This window comes from Apostichopus japonicus, chromosome 16 (genome assembly GCF_037975245.1).
Source record: "Apostichopus japonicus isolate 1M-3 chromosome 16, ASM3797524v1, whole genome shotgun sequence".
Classification (NCBI taxonomy): Eukaryota; Metazoa; Echinodermata; class Holothuroidea; order Aspidochirotida; family Stichopodidae; genus Apostichopus; species Apostichopus japonicus.
The window spans coordinates 28,512,589-28,529,899 of NC_092576.1; the positions used below are offsets into that span (position 1 = coordinate 28,512,589).

At 36.1% G+C, this 17,311-nt stretch overlaps 1 protein-coding gene across 1 annotated transcript; it reads left to right on the forward strand.

Annotated features, from left to right (window-relative positions):
* Positions 1 to 493: 493 nt before the first annotated feature.
* On the forward strand, positions 494 to 7,183 carry LOC139983611 (uncharacterized). The gene is made up of 6 exons (XM_071997272.1): positions 494 to 1,043; positions 2,024 to 2,089; positions 2,373 to 3,178; positions 3,500 to 3,802; positions 4,887 to 5,151; positions 6,840 to 7,183. Exons 1-6 carry the CDS (start codon positions 974 to 976, stop codon positions 7,160 to 7,162), a joined length of 1,833 nt encoding a protein of 610 aa, XP_071853373.1. The 5' UTR covers positions 494 to 973; the 3' UTR covers positions 7,163 to 7,183.
* The last annotated feature ends 10,128 nt before the right edge of the window (positions 7,184 to 17,311 follow it).

Sequence of the window (17,311 nt, forward strand, 5' to 3'; positions counted from 1 at the left end):
ATTCGGCCAAGATAAGATTTGGTATCCAGTGATTCATTTCTGATAACGTACACACTTTGTCAGTGTCTTTCATTTCTGGTTCATGAGATTTATACGTGTAAACCATGCAAAGACATTGTTTAGTATAAATATACGTTTGCTGAGAAACAACTTCTTCACTAACATATGATTATGATTCCAAGGTTGCAGGTTGGTACATAGCATATTTCTTTAAGAAAAAAAATTGAATCTGTATTATATTCACAAATTAATAATGGGAATTATACTCAATATGATTAGCAATGCTGTGGCAGTTTAAAAACCGAATACAAAACAATGATAATCACGGGAGGAAAGTTAAATACTTAATATCAAATGAAGTGCGAAGATCACACCAGCACAATAAGCTTTTATTTCAATATTGCAATATCTGCTGCTTTCACAGTCCAATACATTTTACAAAATTGTATATTATTTTTATTTACAAATTACCTTTTTACTCGATACATATTTTATTATTTCTGGTTGCTTCTTGGAGAGAACACGTGATAATCGGTGAAGCATCTCAATGAGCACGCAAGGCCCATGCAAAGAAAATATTTTGTTAAGCCATCGTTAGAATGATAAATAAAGGATAATCTGACTGTGTTAATTTCTGTATCAGTATATTATAATTTAGCTTCATCATTTTTGATCGATATTTCATCTTTACAAAAGTGAATGCAATTGTCCGCTTTCTTATACGAATCCTCCTCTCTTAAGTCATAATGCCATACTGATATAAACTCTCACTCGCACTGATATATTAGCCCTCAAAACATAATTAAAAGCTGAAGAGTTTGTGAGACTTGCATCACAAAGAAGTATTGATTGGAAAATACAGAGAGGATAAAATAGGAAAAATAAAATACACGAAGTTGTATATATTCGAGGCGTTTGAATTTTAAGAAACATTTGTATTCGTCAGTCACGTCTTATTGAGAAGTCAAACAAAATGAAGGGAATTCATATTTTACGCTTTGTGTTGATCCTGACAGCTTACAATGGCAGCTCTGTTGGTGAAAGTGAGTTATTAAGTGAAAATATGTTTCTATAAATTGTTCTTAATTTCAATGTACTCTAGATGATGCTTACTTTAAGAAGGACAAAAATAATATATTATGTAGGTAATCAAAGACAGAAAAAAAGAGGCATCAAAAAGGATTTTATCTAAATTACTGTAACATTACTCTGAAGGAGCCACTTAAAGGTTTTTGAAAATGCAAAACTATGACTGTAACAATAAGTATCTATATAAATCTGTTTGAGTCATGTTGCGTATCTACATTGTGTTGTTGTTTTGGGAGACAATTATATTAGCATAGTGTCCGTTTGACCACAGTGTGGTAATTTTGAAGCCATACTGGCGTTTGTTAACGCGGGAAATGAAGCCATTGACCCTTTCATTGACTTGTAGGTTGATGGTAAAAAGTAAACTACATTTCGTTTGTATGTAAACCAACACTATGGATAGGACCAAGTGAGGCAAGGTAATGCGTCTGCTCTCATGTATGGATCAGTTAGCTGGATCCCTTTGCTTCCTGGTTTCTTTCGAGCTTTTGTCAATCAATGTTTAGCGTTAATACCTCAGTATCTGTATAACTTAAAAAATTTGCATTCCGCAATGTCAAAGTAAAAATGGAAATTACAAGTTTTAAACAATCATCAAATTAAATCATTTAAATCTCTAAATATTCTGCAGCTTCTGTGGCTTTGCGCCCTGAACATTTCAGCGAGGGTCTCCGACGTTCATTCTAAAGACATTCCTCTCCTCCAATGTACATGTGCTTCGAGTGACTATTCGCGATACTGATTGTTCATGATGGTCGTGCATAATGTACATTGAATTCATAAACATATTGATTACATGCGTAACTTTGTTTTCATTTCACCCTTTGTATTTTTTCGATGTGAAAGTATGTTGTCGGGTCACATAAAGAACACTCTGGTGGAGATTCTTTCCGTGTCGTTTAAATCTGACTTCCAACTCTTTTATCGTTTTTAGGCTTGTGCGACTTTGAAGAAAAGTTTCCATGTAAGTGGTCGTTCTGCATCGGCTATTCTAATGAAGGTACGAATGAAAAGTCTACTTTTAGCATTAACTTTTAATTCTTTCCTTTATGGTTTAATTTTTGCATGCTATAACATGAACATGAGTAGTTAAAAGAAAATGAATTGAAGCGGTTTTCAATTTAAATCATCATGCATATGTATAAACATATAATGTGTTAATATAAAATGATAAATAATTTCAAATGCATAATTGTATGAAAAATTGTGTATTCATCTTCAATTTGCTACAAGTAAAAACCGTAGATAAATGGTATTCTCCTAACAAGCTATTTATTTTATAGATACCACTATGAACCAACCTGATAATGTCACAGCTGTTCTCTCAGTCAACACAACCACTCATGATGAAGTCCGAATGAAGTCGTCTAAAACTTTCAATTACGGTGTCCAAGACAACTCTACAAATCGAAGTGACGTTGTCTTAAGGACGTCTCTTTCTCCATCAAATTCCTTGAGTAACTTCATAACAGCAGATGACGTACTCAACGAACTAAAGACCGCTGACAGCACTTCCTCTGACAAATCGAGGACATTGGGTTACAGTGATATTTCAGAAACGTCTATGATCTCACCGATTGCCTCAATAAACTCGACTGCCGAATATCAGGTTGTCGAAGGCAAACCTACGAGGCCAGTGAAGGGTACCCCGGAGAATACTATGAACTCAGCAGTTCTCTCTATAAACTCCACTACCGTAGATATGATTACAGAGAGATTCATGGACCGAACAGCTGATTCGCAAAACCAATATACTAAGCTGGGTGACGGTCTCGTAAACACTGCTTTTCCACAGAACCCAAATAGCACATATGATGGTAGCCAGAAATTGACAAATACTGCCAAAGGCAGTTCGACAAATCAAGGTGACGTCTCAGTTACGGCACTGATGACAGTTGTACTTTCAAATAACTCGACAATTCGGGATGACAGTATCAGCATTGCGACTGGGAATAATGCTGCCTCTGATACTTTAACTATCGCCGATGGTCCGTCAAACACCAACATTATCTCGAGCAGAAGTTTCACAACAGACTCTACGGTCCCACAAGTTGACGGATGCTATCTGCAGGACTTTGGTGTTTTACAGGTGAGTGTGCTTTAATCGTTAGCGCCCTTCCAAATTGATAAATACAAAACTAGAGCGTTATGGCTGTAAAATGTAGGTTCCGAAGTATTTCTTTTAATATTACATCAAAAAGAAAATCATAAATGATGAACAGTGCCCTGCACATCCTGAACAAGTTGTTGAGGTACATAATGACAACATTTTTTTGCACTGAAACGACCTATTAAAAAAAAACAAGACATTAGATTGTATACTTCTAATGATTATCTCAACTTTCTTTCTATAGTTATTTGTATGAGGTGACATCAATTAAGTAGGGTTAATTCTCAATCATCATTACAGGAAAACCAAACAGTCGTAAACTCTATCTGTACAATACGTTGGCATTGTACAAATAACCTCCTCACAACCGACGAGAGTTTTCGCTGTGATTCCAACGCTGTATGTGAAGTGAGGACTGGTTTACGCCAGTGTTACTGTTTCGAGGGTTTCTCCGGTGACGGTCAGACCTGCAGCCCGGTTGAATGTTTAAGCTATTTCAATGCTGGTTATGTTGCGAGCGGTGTTTACTCGGTCAAACCAACTGGCTGGAGTGGTACTGCTTTTGAAGTTTTCTGCAACATGGACGATGGAGGTGGTTGGACGGTTAGTGGTCAATCTGTAAAGTAAAGCTACTTTTGAGCATCGTATTTATGTAGCATATCGGAGATGTTTGTCGCTAAGGAAACACGTTACAAACGAATACAAATTTCGACTAAGGGATTGACAAACTACACATGCGTGTACTAGTGATTCGGAATTTCAAAAATCATTTATTACATATTGTGTTCTTTGTTGGTGTCACAAAGAGAGGATATATCTTATATTACATTCTGAAGCAATTACTGATGATGTGAAATACCGGGATAGTTTGCGGTGTAGCGTTAGGTACACGGCCTGGGTCTGACTTTCAGGTTTGGAGGTTTTATGTCAAGTTAACAACATCGCTTGAAAGACTCTTAATGTAAATTTGATCACATGGTTGGGAACTTAATTAATAAAGAATAATTTAAAGTTAAACGGCGTATTTATTTAAAGGTGACTTCTTGGTGGACAACAAGGCCCCCCCCCCTCCCCCATACATTTTCTTATTGCTGAAGAAAAGGTCCTCCTGAGCGCCGATCACATGTGAAGAAGATAACATTTCATATAAATGCATTTTATAAATGTTACGTTTTGTGAAAACGGCATGACATTTTAATAACCTTTGTTTACAAATGTTTGGTAACAGAGTTTATCTATTTATTGTTCACGTATTCTCAATGTCGGCTTGAAGGATACTGGAAAATGAAAATACTGCAATGTGTGATATACCTTTTGTTCAACAGAAACTGCATATTTCTGCTCTAAATGGATGGGGTGGGGGGTTACATCTTGCTAGAATGCTTACGGACACGAAGTCGCTCAACATTACATGATTATGAAATGGCAAAGGATATTCAAACATTTTATTTTGAATGTAACTATGACAGTTATCACAGCAAGCATTAATGAACTTTTCGTGTGACATCTTTTCATCCAACAGCACAACACCCACTGTTTCTTAATCAATAAACAGTTTTACTGAATCAAGTTGGACACAATTATGTATGCTATGTAAGTTAACAGCCTATTATAGGATTTTTAATTTTTTTCTGGGTTAATGAAACAAATGCGCATACATTGAACCGTATTTTTATTAATGTTTCAGGTTTTTCAGCGCCGTTATGACGGCTCAGTTGACTTCAATCAATACTGGGAGAACTATAAACATGGATTTGGATCAATAAACGGTGAATTTTGGCTCGGAAACGATAAACTCTACTATCTTACCAACCAAAGAAATTACACACTACGAGTCGATATGACAAGCAAATTTGGCAATACTTACTATGTAGAGTATAGCCTATTTCGCATTAGCGATGAGGGAGCCAAATACCCAGTCACCGAGCTGGGTAATGCCTATGGAACAGCAGGTTTGTTAAAACATTTGACTCTCGTTTGTTTAAAGAGCAAACTATATTCCAGGTACGGTAGAATTCATAACACCCAACACAGGATATCACAGGATATCTTCCATTCAATACAAATGTAAGATAGGAAATAGATGTTGACATCTATTTCCTATCTTACATTTGAGAAATACAAATGTTTGTACACACACAAAAAAACAACAACGCCCAGTGCTACAAGGACGTTTATGATAACAACGCTCTTAGCTTAATCAACCTAAGATGAAAATGGAAATAATGATCTAAAGTAAGAATGACTTTACTGCCCTAAGTCAGAGGCTTCGAAGTTAGATATATAGACATGTATTCAGCCAATCATATAAAAATACAATGGAAATTGGTTGATAAAAAGGGCTCAAATTGTAAACAACATATAAGACGTAAAAATTATACATAGATATGAAAACGTTCCTATAAAATGTACACAAATATGGAAATGTTCTCACAATATAAAGATGAACAAAAATATAAAATGTACCTACAAAATATTAAAGCGTACAAAAATATATAAATGCCCTCATATCCAATATAAAGTCTACAATGTATGTAATTGTACATAAAATATTAAAATATTGGAGTATAAAATCATTTAACGGTTTTGATGCGCATTGAATATCTTCACTTCAGAAGGATAAAAACTGCGAGTAAATCTTAACAACCCTTAAAATTACGCATTCTTTTGCCTGAGGGCAGGAACTTGAAATAATCAGTTATCTGGGTGGTAATCATCTTTCAATATATTTTTTAACACGTTTTAATGTTCGCTCCTGGTAGAGTGAGTGAATGGACGGTAGGCCTGTGCCAAAGAGGTGCTCCGCGTTTCTTATGACAGATTCTAGTTTACTAAGATCATTCTGACTCGCGCGACCAAACCAGACTAAAATGTTTAAAGTTAAAATACTTTCAATAATAGGTTAGCAAGAGATGTGTTTTGCTGACATAAGAGACGGCATCAATTGACAATTCTGGAGCTTCATAATTGAAGTGAATCACTATAATGTCGAATGTAATATTGGATCAACCCAAAGGATAAATTTGACACTAACTCACTTAGATTGTGTTCAAGATATGTCTAACGTCATGTACTGAAATATAACTCGGAGTAATACCTTACTGTCATAACTAGGTAATATGCATAGCTCATTCTTCAGGTCATGGTGCCTATATTGTTGACAAAGTGCGTGACCATGATAGTTGATGTAAAAGACGAATAAGCAACATGCACATGTGTAAATTATTAAATCCTGGAAAAATGGTAACTTCTCAAAATCAAACAACCAAATTCCTATCGTTTTTCCAACATGATCTTTCTTTGTGTTAATCTTAACCAATCAGCTTTTCATTCTTCAGCATTATGTTTCGAATGTAATCCGTATTGCCATAGACATGTCGCAAAGTCAAACGTACAGCATATATTCAAGCATTTAATGCCACTTTAAAACAGGTCACTTATTGAGACAGTGGGCTGTCTTATTTAACACTTGTTAATGTCCAGAGACAAATTTAAAGCTCATGGTCTCCATATATAATGGGCAAACAACACACAGGTTTTATCATTTTCAAACCGTGAAATGATGTTAACCTTGTTAGTTTGCACATATAGTCTTATACTAAATACCTTTATAATTGTTTCTGGTTGTTTTTTGCTACAGGTGCGGATGCAATGCGGTCTATGCTCAACATGAAATTCAGTACACGTGACCAGGATAACGACGGTTGGTCTGGTATAACGTGTAGCGAGGCACATAAAGGAGGTTGGTGGTATGGTTGTCCCGGGTCGTGTTCCGCCATTTGTTTGACTACGCCATGTACGACATTCTATATCAGTCCTCTGACATGTGAGTATTGCACCGATAGCAATCTTAACGGTGCATATGGCAGTACTGTTAACGGTCAAAACATTTTCTGGGCATTTCAGGATTCCAGCGGTTACTGTGGAATGATAAGCACGGAAATGAGAATACGACCTGTCTGAAAATGAAAAGATTGGATTTATATTCCCGTACCTCGTAGTTAGTTATTATATGTATATATATATATGTATATGTATATGTATATATATATATATATATATGTATATATATATATATTTATATATATATATATATATATATATATATTCACTGAAGACTGATATATACATATATATGTGTTTCCTTATTTAGATATTATCGTCTGCTAACTTCTTTGCAATATATAACCAGTATATTTAAGAGTGAAGTAAACGTTATGCTCGAGAAATTTTGACTCATATACATTTACATCATGTGAAAGTAAATTGTAATTTTTCGGGGTAATTCCACGACGTCATTTAACTCAAGTAATGTAATGGTCTGATATCGCGAACTAAAACAATGTGTATCGAATACTCACACGAAAACTGTCATGTGGCACTTACTCAATGATGACATGTCCTTGAATATTTTGGTGAACTTACATGGCTTTTATTTCCTCCAGTATATATATATATTTCTGTATATGATATGAACTTAAACCATAAATGTTAATCTGAAAGATCGTATTATCTTCAATAACTAGTAGTCTAGTTTTCGTCTTTCTTATAGATGGGACGGAAATGTAGTGTTGGTTAATACACATGAACACCACTTAAACTTAATTGCCTTCATTTGGCCATCTGTTGGAGTTTACAATTTAATGTACGAAATTCCGTAAGAAATATAGTGCCACTTTGGGTACTACTTGAACTTCTTTAAAATAAAACTGTAACCATTAAAATTTAGTAGTATGGACTAGTATTGGTATCGAAACAAATACTTGCTAATGTAGGCCTAACCGATAGGATTGTGCATGTCCGTGTTGTTTTGGGTGTAGTTCGCGTAATCTAACAAACATTAAATATGAAAAACCTAACTCCAGGTTTACGTTAGAAGTCATCTGAATTGGTGGTCCTGCTCAACTAAGGATATATAAATACAGACGATGCGCAGAAAATGAACATTATACCTGATCACGTGTATTATCTATTACCGTTTTCAAGCTACACATGGTACTCACGTGACGTGGTAGTCTTCGTGTTTCATACCGTTACAGTATTCGATGTAAGAGGGACTGGGATTGATAATTGATCAACTTTTCGAGATAAAAAACTTTCCAAATGTTTCTGTTGTTCATTGTATTAATGGAAATTCTATTTTGTCAATACTTTCAAAGGCAACTGAATTCAAAAACAGTTATGTACTTTGCTGGAAAATGTATAGTAACAACTACATAACAACAAATGAATAATTAGGTGAAATTGCAAAAAATCAAATGAAAATACAACAACTGCTCTTCCAGTTTGAACAACCGATTCACAAAGAGATTATAGTAAATACTGTATATCTTAAAGTTTTGTACCACAGTAAACACTGGATTGTGCAGATAAATCTGATAAATCGGTAGCATGTGCTATTAAGCTTACAGTAAGAACTGAGGGTATGTGTAATTAAAACAAAACTTAACAACTGGATTTGTTGGAATTCCACATATCCCCAGTTCTTACTGTAATACATATAGCACAGGCTACCGATTTATAGCACTATCAAGTTGTTATTTAGGTACAAAACTTTAAGATTGACAGTAGTAACTTTGTTCTCTGTGTGTATCGGGATTCTGAAACATAAACTGTTAATGTTGTTTTTAATTGGTGTAATGAAATAAAATCATACACAAAGAAATGTTTCAAACCTACTTCAGTATTACGGTTGGGTATCTCTCAGTTAAATGATACAGAGAGGGGCGGGGTAACAACGTACTATTGTATCATTACAGAGAAATAGCATCTCGATAATAAGAATGATTTTCCTGTTTATGATCACTTTCACCAATTTCATAGATTTTGCATTACAAATAGAGATACGGATTACATACCTCTTGGTTAGTTTTATCTTAGCCGTAACCATTTAAGTCGAACATGTTATATTGTGATAAGAAAACAATAGAAACTGCGTCAATTGGAGTCATTGAGGAAGTCGTGATATGTATACTGTTATTATTCGCATATATATTAGACGCATAAAACAAAACCATCGGAGATATATTCCTTCCTGATAAGCAATCAACGCCATTACTTAACAAGTTATATAATAGAAGAAATACCTGGTGGTAGAGGTCAAACAATACTTTTAACCGTTTAGTGTTGCTTTCAGAAGTACAAGTGGTAAACTATTGTGTTCCGTGATTTACACAAAACCCTTTGTAACATTATTGGTCAAATACATTTACGGACATTCATCGTATTGTTTTTCTTTCCGTTTGCCTGTGTAGGTTATTACTGTTATTTTAAGGATTTGGAAGTGACACGCCTATAACAATGATATATTGTAGCAACTGCTCATGAAATGAATCGCAAATACTCGAACAGGAAATCAAATTAGGTTATATGTGTTTCGCATTGCGCATTAAGTGTGTAGACTACTTGTGGAATAGACAAACGTAGTTACCTTGTACGGATTTCGGGATCACACGACCGTTATTATCCAAACATTAGGATTGGTACAAAGTGTGACCTCCTTTACAATAGTGGGTTAAGTACGCTCATTTTGTTTTACTTCTGCTTTTACCCATAAACGGTAACACAGAAACAAACAAGATAACAATTAAGAGATCATTTATCTCTCTGCAAAGACAGCGTTCAGACTTGTTTTATGTATGTTAGTCAAATACAGCATATGCAAATTTCTAATGCAGTTTTCAGGCAACATTGATGATTTCAGCAAAACGTTTCGTGCAAATTAATTGTCACCGACAGGTGAATACACTATTCACATGATGACACAAGAGTAGAGTCAATCTAAATAAATTGACTCGCTCCAAATACAACATTAAGCAATATCAACAACAAATTTCTACAATGAAATTTTAAATTACATTTATTCTCTTCAAATGTTTATGTTTTCCTTTGATATTATCTCCCCTTACAAACATGCAGATAAATTATATTTTTAGTAACTGTCAACAGGTGCGTATCCAGGGGGGGGGGGCGTTGGGGGCGCGCGCCCCCCGGGTAAGGAAAAGAGGAGAGAAAAAAAAGAGAAGAAAAAAAGGAAAAGGAGGGGAAAAAAGAAAAGGAGGAGAGGAAGGAAGGGAAAAGAAAAAGAAAAAAAGAGAGAAAAAGGAGAAAAGGAGGGAGTAGAAGATAGCCAAGACCTCGGGAAGAGAAAGATCCCTATTATATACACAGGGTAGCCAGTGACAGATCAAGGATTACGGAGGGGGTGTGCGCCTCACCCTACCCCTTACCCCGACAACTCCATTTTTGACGTTTCCGTTTTTCCTCTCTCACTAATGTACTTGAACTCGACCGAGTCGTCGGGGAACATAACGCATTTCGGGACCGCCCCCCCCCCCCGAGCAAATTTTCTTTATGACATCGCTAGTAATTTCAAAATAGACAATGCTTAGATGCAACTTACAAGGCCTGGGAAGTGTCATTTCCAGCGATCTGGGAGGCATTTTCGGCCAAAATTTTTCTTGTACGCTTCGCGCCAATGGTGGCGCTTCGCTTAGATAGTTTGCCTACAGGCTTCGCCCTCCCTTGGCAATTACTCGCTACACGCCTGTTCGAATTTGTAAAGCAATGAGCAGATATAACATCATATCAATGAGCATTGAAATGCATGTTCCACGATGAACAGCCTCAAAAACTGTCAATGTGTGTAGTCAAAGGCGTAGGAGCCAGATTGGATTTGGGGGCTGTAATGACTTGCCCGAAAAAAAAGCCAAAATTTTTCGCGCGCGAAGCGCGCATTCAACATGTCCATGCCAATATCATATAGGCAAGATCGCTCATTACATTGTATGGCATCGTCTACCGCACGGTCCGTCAAAGTTGCACAGTATACCGCCGGATGCTAATGTAAACAACAAAATGTCTTATGTAGATGGAGAAAAACCATACAGATCCATTTATGTCAAAACTCTCTTTTACAAAGGTAATGTCGGCCAAGCTTACAACTTTATTTCAATTACCAAGGAGATCATTTTAAGCTATTCATTGCTATTTATTTTTCTTTCAGTAGGTGCCCGAAAAAAATGGGAAAACAATTGGGGGGGGGGGGGCTGCAGCCCCCGCCTCCTACGGGACCTACGCCTATGAGTGAAGTGTTCGGTTTCGATATACCTGATATCGGAAATATCTCCTATTTTTCTGTTCCTTCAACCAAGTTTTGTAAAAGCCATTATAAGAGGTTGCAATATTTCTACACCAAGAAATTAACTGTGTCGGAATTTAAGAAAATTTCCTCACCAACATTCTTCATCATACTTTCCTCTACTCGTTCAATTTTGACCTGTCTGTTAGGGGTACAAGGAGGTTTTTCTATATTGGTTGTCTATAGATTGAATTTTGTGCAACATTATGGGTATGTTTTCAAGTGATTTTATTCACGAGAAAAGTGAATTTTCAAATTCTCAACAAGTAATGGGCTTAAAACCTTCAAAAGTGGGGCTTTCGGATATTGTGGGCCGTGACGTAGAATCACCTACAAAAGCAATGATCCATAGGACATGCAATCAGGTCGAACATGATGTGTGACTGGTGACAATCTTCAAAAAGGTTATGGATGGAAAAAAAAACTTTTGGGAAATACTTGGTTCTCAGGCAAAAGTGTACATCTGGTTGCTCATTTTCAAGCCCGAGAAGTGCCATTTCCGGTGATCTGGGGGGTATCAAAACCAGAAATTTTCTTGTACGCTCGGCGCCAACCGATGGTGGCGCTCCGCTTAGATAGTAATTCGCGCCCCCCGGGTTAGAAAATCCTGGATACGCGCCTGGTCAAGGTTGGAATATTATGATTACTTCAATGATGGTATGGTACGACATATTGAACAATAAGTTGGTAACATGCATAATTTTGTAACATCTTCAGTATCGTATAAGGTGCCGGCGAACGTCACTCGACGAATCAAATATCAGTTACTTGACAGGATTTACCAAATAAAAACAGGTTTCATATAAGGAACAAGACATATCCTCACAGAAGGATAAAGCAGTTGGAAGTGACATAGATTTTACCTGTCGACAATTTGTCCTTTAAACTACCTGTATTTGAACACAAACGTGGACATAAATAATCGATGCTGTGTTGGCGATATAATTGTTCATGTCAACAAAATAGATGTCAAACAGAATTTTTTTATTTTGAGAAATCGACACTCTAGTCTAAGCTGGGACTGAGGTAATTTCTGCTCAATTTTGTGAGTGGCGGTCGTATGGCAAGTTTAAACTTATTCAAAACAAGATTTTCCCGGTTGTTCCATACGTTTCATGTAAACAATCGGTGTGAAAAGGCGACAATTATATCAGTAAATAGGCATTAGTCTACTTACTCGAAAACGCATGGTAAAATAAACTTAGAGATACATTCCCTTACACTCCCGTACTGAATCCATTTCAAAACTCTATGTAGAGGAAGCTTATAGGTTATCCGTTTGAGTATCGTTGTAATCGCTTATCCTCTCTTCAGGGAATTGCTACCTTAAATATTTATATAACTTTATATAGTTATATGTCTGCTCCAAGTAGACCTGAAACTCGTTAAGGAAATGATTGAAAGGGACATGACAGGAAAACCAATTGTTGAAAAGTGAAAAGAGAGTACTTGTTCAGTACAAACTGGAAAAGGCACCTTTACCTAAGAAAATAGACACTGCATTTCATGAAAACCTGTGTTCTTCGGTTTTTCACAAAACAGTAGGGGCCACGTACACCCCGGAACCAGCGTGTCAAATACAGAATACAAACAGAAGTTAAATCCCTTTTTCGATATTCTTTTTGTATCAAAATGGGGCCTACAATATGGGCTATGGGCTTAAACAGTGTAAAATTCCTACAGTTCATGAGGTTTATGAAACAAAAAGTTGAAAGTGAATCTGACCAGCTAGGTAATTCAGCACTGCTGTGGTTTTTTCCTGCTTCTTCCAATAAAAGACATGTATTTCGCCCTCTACTCTAGGCCAACAGCAATGAGTTGGTCAACATATTATCCCCAAAGAACAAAGTCATGCCCGCTTGAATTAGCGCAGTTGGTGTGAAGGGACATTATGGCTGTCTTTAGTGTCATCAAAAAGAGTGACCAAACTGGAAAACTCATATCACTACAGAAGAGGATGTAACACAAATTGATGGACTTTGCTTGGAATCGTTGTAAAGAGTTCAAGTTAACAAAAGTTTGAATCTGGAGTCCTACAGGGCTGAAGGAAAATAACAAGACTGATAGTTGTGTAAATGTTGGTATAATCGATACAGACTAAATGCGAAAACATGATGCGAGACAACTCGACCTGCCCATATCACTACAGCAAAGCTTTAAACTTTATTTTCCACTGTATTTATTTACAATACCGTAACACATAAACAAAAGAATCAGCAAAAGGACTTAAATAAAGAAGATTACATAAAGAAATCAGTATAGTCGTTAAGGTTACACAAATTGGTGTTTTGGTTAGATATAAAGTAGTAAAGGTCAAGTCAAAAGCGAAACGTAAAATCAAAACTCTTGCAAATCTGGGATTTTGTTATTCACCCTACAAGTATAAATATAGTTTTTAGCTCTCAAAATTAAAAGGTTCACATGATTACCCATATCATAAAAATCACCAAAACTCACTGCCTTCCAGAATCGCTCCACGTTACTACAATTATTAAATAAATGTATTAGTGTTTCATTGGCATTCTTGCAAAATGAACAAAGTAGAGAATTGACCATTTTCATTTTATAAAGCAAGTTAATTATGCTTAAAATACGACGTAGAAAACGCAATTGTAAATATGATACTTTGGGGTCATTCACAGCCGTATAAGGAAGCTGAAAAATTTATTTTTATCTATTTTCACTGGAAAATTCATAGCTTGCCACTTCATAATAGACGACGGGGGCGTGCAGAGACCGGTAATTAGCTTATTATAAACATTTTTGGTTATTATATGCGTGCCCATGCACATATAAAAGTTATGTTCACTCATTGGGAGCAAATCAGAATAATGGTACCCCCATCAATGACTAGGAATGGCGTGAATAATCCCAAAGTATGAAGTTAAAGGAGAATTTCTAATATATTTTTGCTTGAAACGTGTTATATGGAATTACCGAGCCATCATATTTTATGAAATCTTTCACATGAATTGTTCTGTGATTTAAAAGATTATAATGGAAAATCACTTCATTGTTAACCAATATATGACTGTTGTTTAAAAGGATTTGATTACTGTAATAACTATCTTGATGATACAATTTAAACTCAGCAGAAGCTTCAGACACTTCTCTGCGAAAAATATTAGAAATACATGAAACTGTCACCTTATTGAACTTACATTTAAAAAGAAAAGCACCACCGAACTATTTTAGGTACATATCAAAACAAAAATTCCAGTTTCCTCTCTGAGGGGCTAAATACCGTTTTACCCAGCTGAAGTTTAGAATTTCAATAACAGATTCAATATCTGTCAAATCAAATCCACCATTAACTCTCTTATTATAGGTGCTCCGTTTAATCTTATAAGGTTAATTGTTCCAAATAAAATTATACAAAATTATATTAACCTCTTTAATGTAACTAAGACACTAAAAAGAAAACATGGCCGAACAATTAATTACAGTTATTTACCATTTGGTGTTAAGTCACGTTTTGACCTCATCCCAAGTAACTGTTTGAGCCTGGACAATTTGGGAAGATAAGTAAAGGAAAAGAAATCTTCATTCTTTGTAGTAAATGTGACACCAAGATATTTCACGGGACCAAGATGAAAATTTAAACATACTCATGAAACTAACGGGGAACCCTTGAAGCCAAAGCACCCAATGAAAAAAAGAAAGATTTGCTGAAATTAACTTTTAAACCCCAAGCGGCAGAAAAATTATTAAGAATGTTAACAACCTCTACAAGAGAACCGTGTAAACCATCTAAAAATAAAACAGTATCATCGGCATATTGTGAAACAAAATGAATTTCAGAGTTATGAATAGATACGACAGCTTGTTTCAACCATGAATATGAGAAATTTTGAACATAAAATAAAGAGGTAAGGACTGAGTGGACAACCCTGCCTTACACCTCGAGAAATACTGAGAGAAGTGACCTTTGTTAATAACGAGTACCTGAACATTTTTGGAATTACAATGACCAATGAGGTCTAAAACTAGTCTAATGTTCTCCCCAATGAAACGTCCCTTTAAGAATCCAGTTTGCTCCTCACTAATAATGTAATTTAAAACACGCTTAATAAGGGTTGCTCGATCTTACAATTAATAGGAAGAGAAACGCTAGAATGGTCGGACCTAAAAATAGAAACATTGTCGGCTACACTCACAATTTGAACAATCTGTCGAGAACACCAAAAGAAATCAAGTCGATAGTGCATAGACTTATCAAGGGAAGAATGCCAGGTAAAAAGCCGGGCGTTAGGATTACGATCACGCCAAACATCAACAAGATCATGATTTTCTGCTATCTGAAGCATAATTTGACGGGCATTAAAATGAGTTCTTTGCAACCCTCCAAATTTATCATGAGTTAAATTACCTACAAAATTAACATTACCGCCCCAAATAAGTCGATGTACAATCAGATGCTGTTAAAAATGTTGTGCAATATTACGAAAGAAAAATGGGTCATCGTTGTTTGGACCATAAACATTAGATACAGGATAAATCTGATCGTAAACATTTAAATCTGTTATAATATACCTTCCACTTTCATCGACCCTAGTTCTTATAATAGTATTATTGAGTTCCGGGTTGAAAAATAAACCAACACCTCTACTGTTATCATCCCCATGGGAAAGAAAAGATTACCACCCCATTCTTTTGACCATGAGTTAACGTCACAAGGGACAGAGTGAGTCTCCTTTAGTAAAATAACGTCAAAACGACTTTTACGTATATAAATAAATAACTTTCTTCTATTCATATGGTTACGTAACCCACGAGCATTAAACGAAACAAATTATACTTCAATCATAATGTACTGCCACTTATTGAATAAAGTTAAACTATTTTGCTGGCCAATACAATCATAAAATTACGATAGATACAGTGTTATAAAGCAAACAGAAAAGAAAGAAAAGAAGAGTTCTAAACCCCAAACAGCCATCAGATCTGACCTTGAGAGGCTGTCTTGGAGCAGGGCCGGGTCAACGTCGAAATAAAGCAGAGTACTACAATTACCAGGAAGGTACATCGGGCCCATAGTGCTGGAGAAAACTAGGCAACTACATAATGTCAATTAGGAGAAGTTAAATGGTTAACCATTTTGATCGCGAAATTGGCCTGACAATAATCGCAGTTTAATGCCTTCCGGGTATGATTGGAAAACACGATCACTCCATTCCGCTTCTCCAGTAAATCAGCATGGGTGAGATCATCGGTGATAAAATACTCCTTATCGATGAGCGAGGTTTGCTGCTTCAGTAGAATAGTAAGTTTATCTTAGAATATGGTAGGCCGCACCACGATGTGTATAGGTCGTTGCTGGTTAGGACGGGAAGCACCATCACGATGAGCTCTTAGAACTTCAGCACCTTGAAGGCCCATGGTACAAAACACTCCCTTATAAATAGCAACACAAACCTCATCTTCAGAATTGGATAGCCAACTACGCGAAGAATACACTTTCGGGAAAATCACTCTTGTTTGTTGACAGCTGCCAATCAATTTTCGTTAGCTTTTTCAAAATTGCAAACTTTAGTTTCCAAGGCAATGATATGCCGTTGAGTTTCTGCATCTTTTGTCTCGAGCACTTCAACTCGGGTGCTAATCAAAGCGAAAGATCTATTGAAATCCCGATCGATACGATTCAGGTCATCTTTATTACGATGAATGGATTCACGAATAGACTTGCCCAAGTCGCCATACTGCTCCTGGTTATGGTCATCGTCTGAGGAATTGTATAGGCTATCTCGCCTAACAAAATCTAACGTATGTTGTGAAGGCGTTGACTGCTGATTGTTCTTTTTAGCCATTTAAGTTGCTCCTCTAGTACGGGAGGAGGGACACATGATAACAAACAGTTGAGAATAGTGATTATGATTATCTCACCAGATATGAGTAGTAAGTAAATGTCCCGATGTAGTTAATAAGGATGAATTCCGCGGAGCCCAAATAACATGGGGCACTCTACTACACTG

What these genes read in the sequence shown, in the direction of transcription:
- LOC139983611 (XM_071997272.1), top strand. Translation starts at nt 974, where the DNA reads ATGAAGGGAATTCATATTTTACGCTTTGTGTTGATCCTGACAGCTTAC. An exon ending in ACGATGGAGGTGGTTGGACG is followed by an intron (nt 3,803 to 4,886) that starts GTTAGTGGTCAA and finishes TTAATGTTTCAG; the next exon opens with GTTTTTCAGCGCCGTTATGA. An exon ending in TAATGCCTATGGAACAGCAG is followed by an intron (nt 5,152 to 6,839) that starts GTTTGTTAAAAC and finishes TTTTTGCTACAG; the next exon opens with GTGCGGATGCAATGCGGTCT.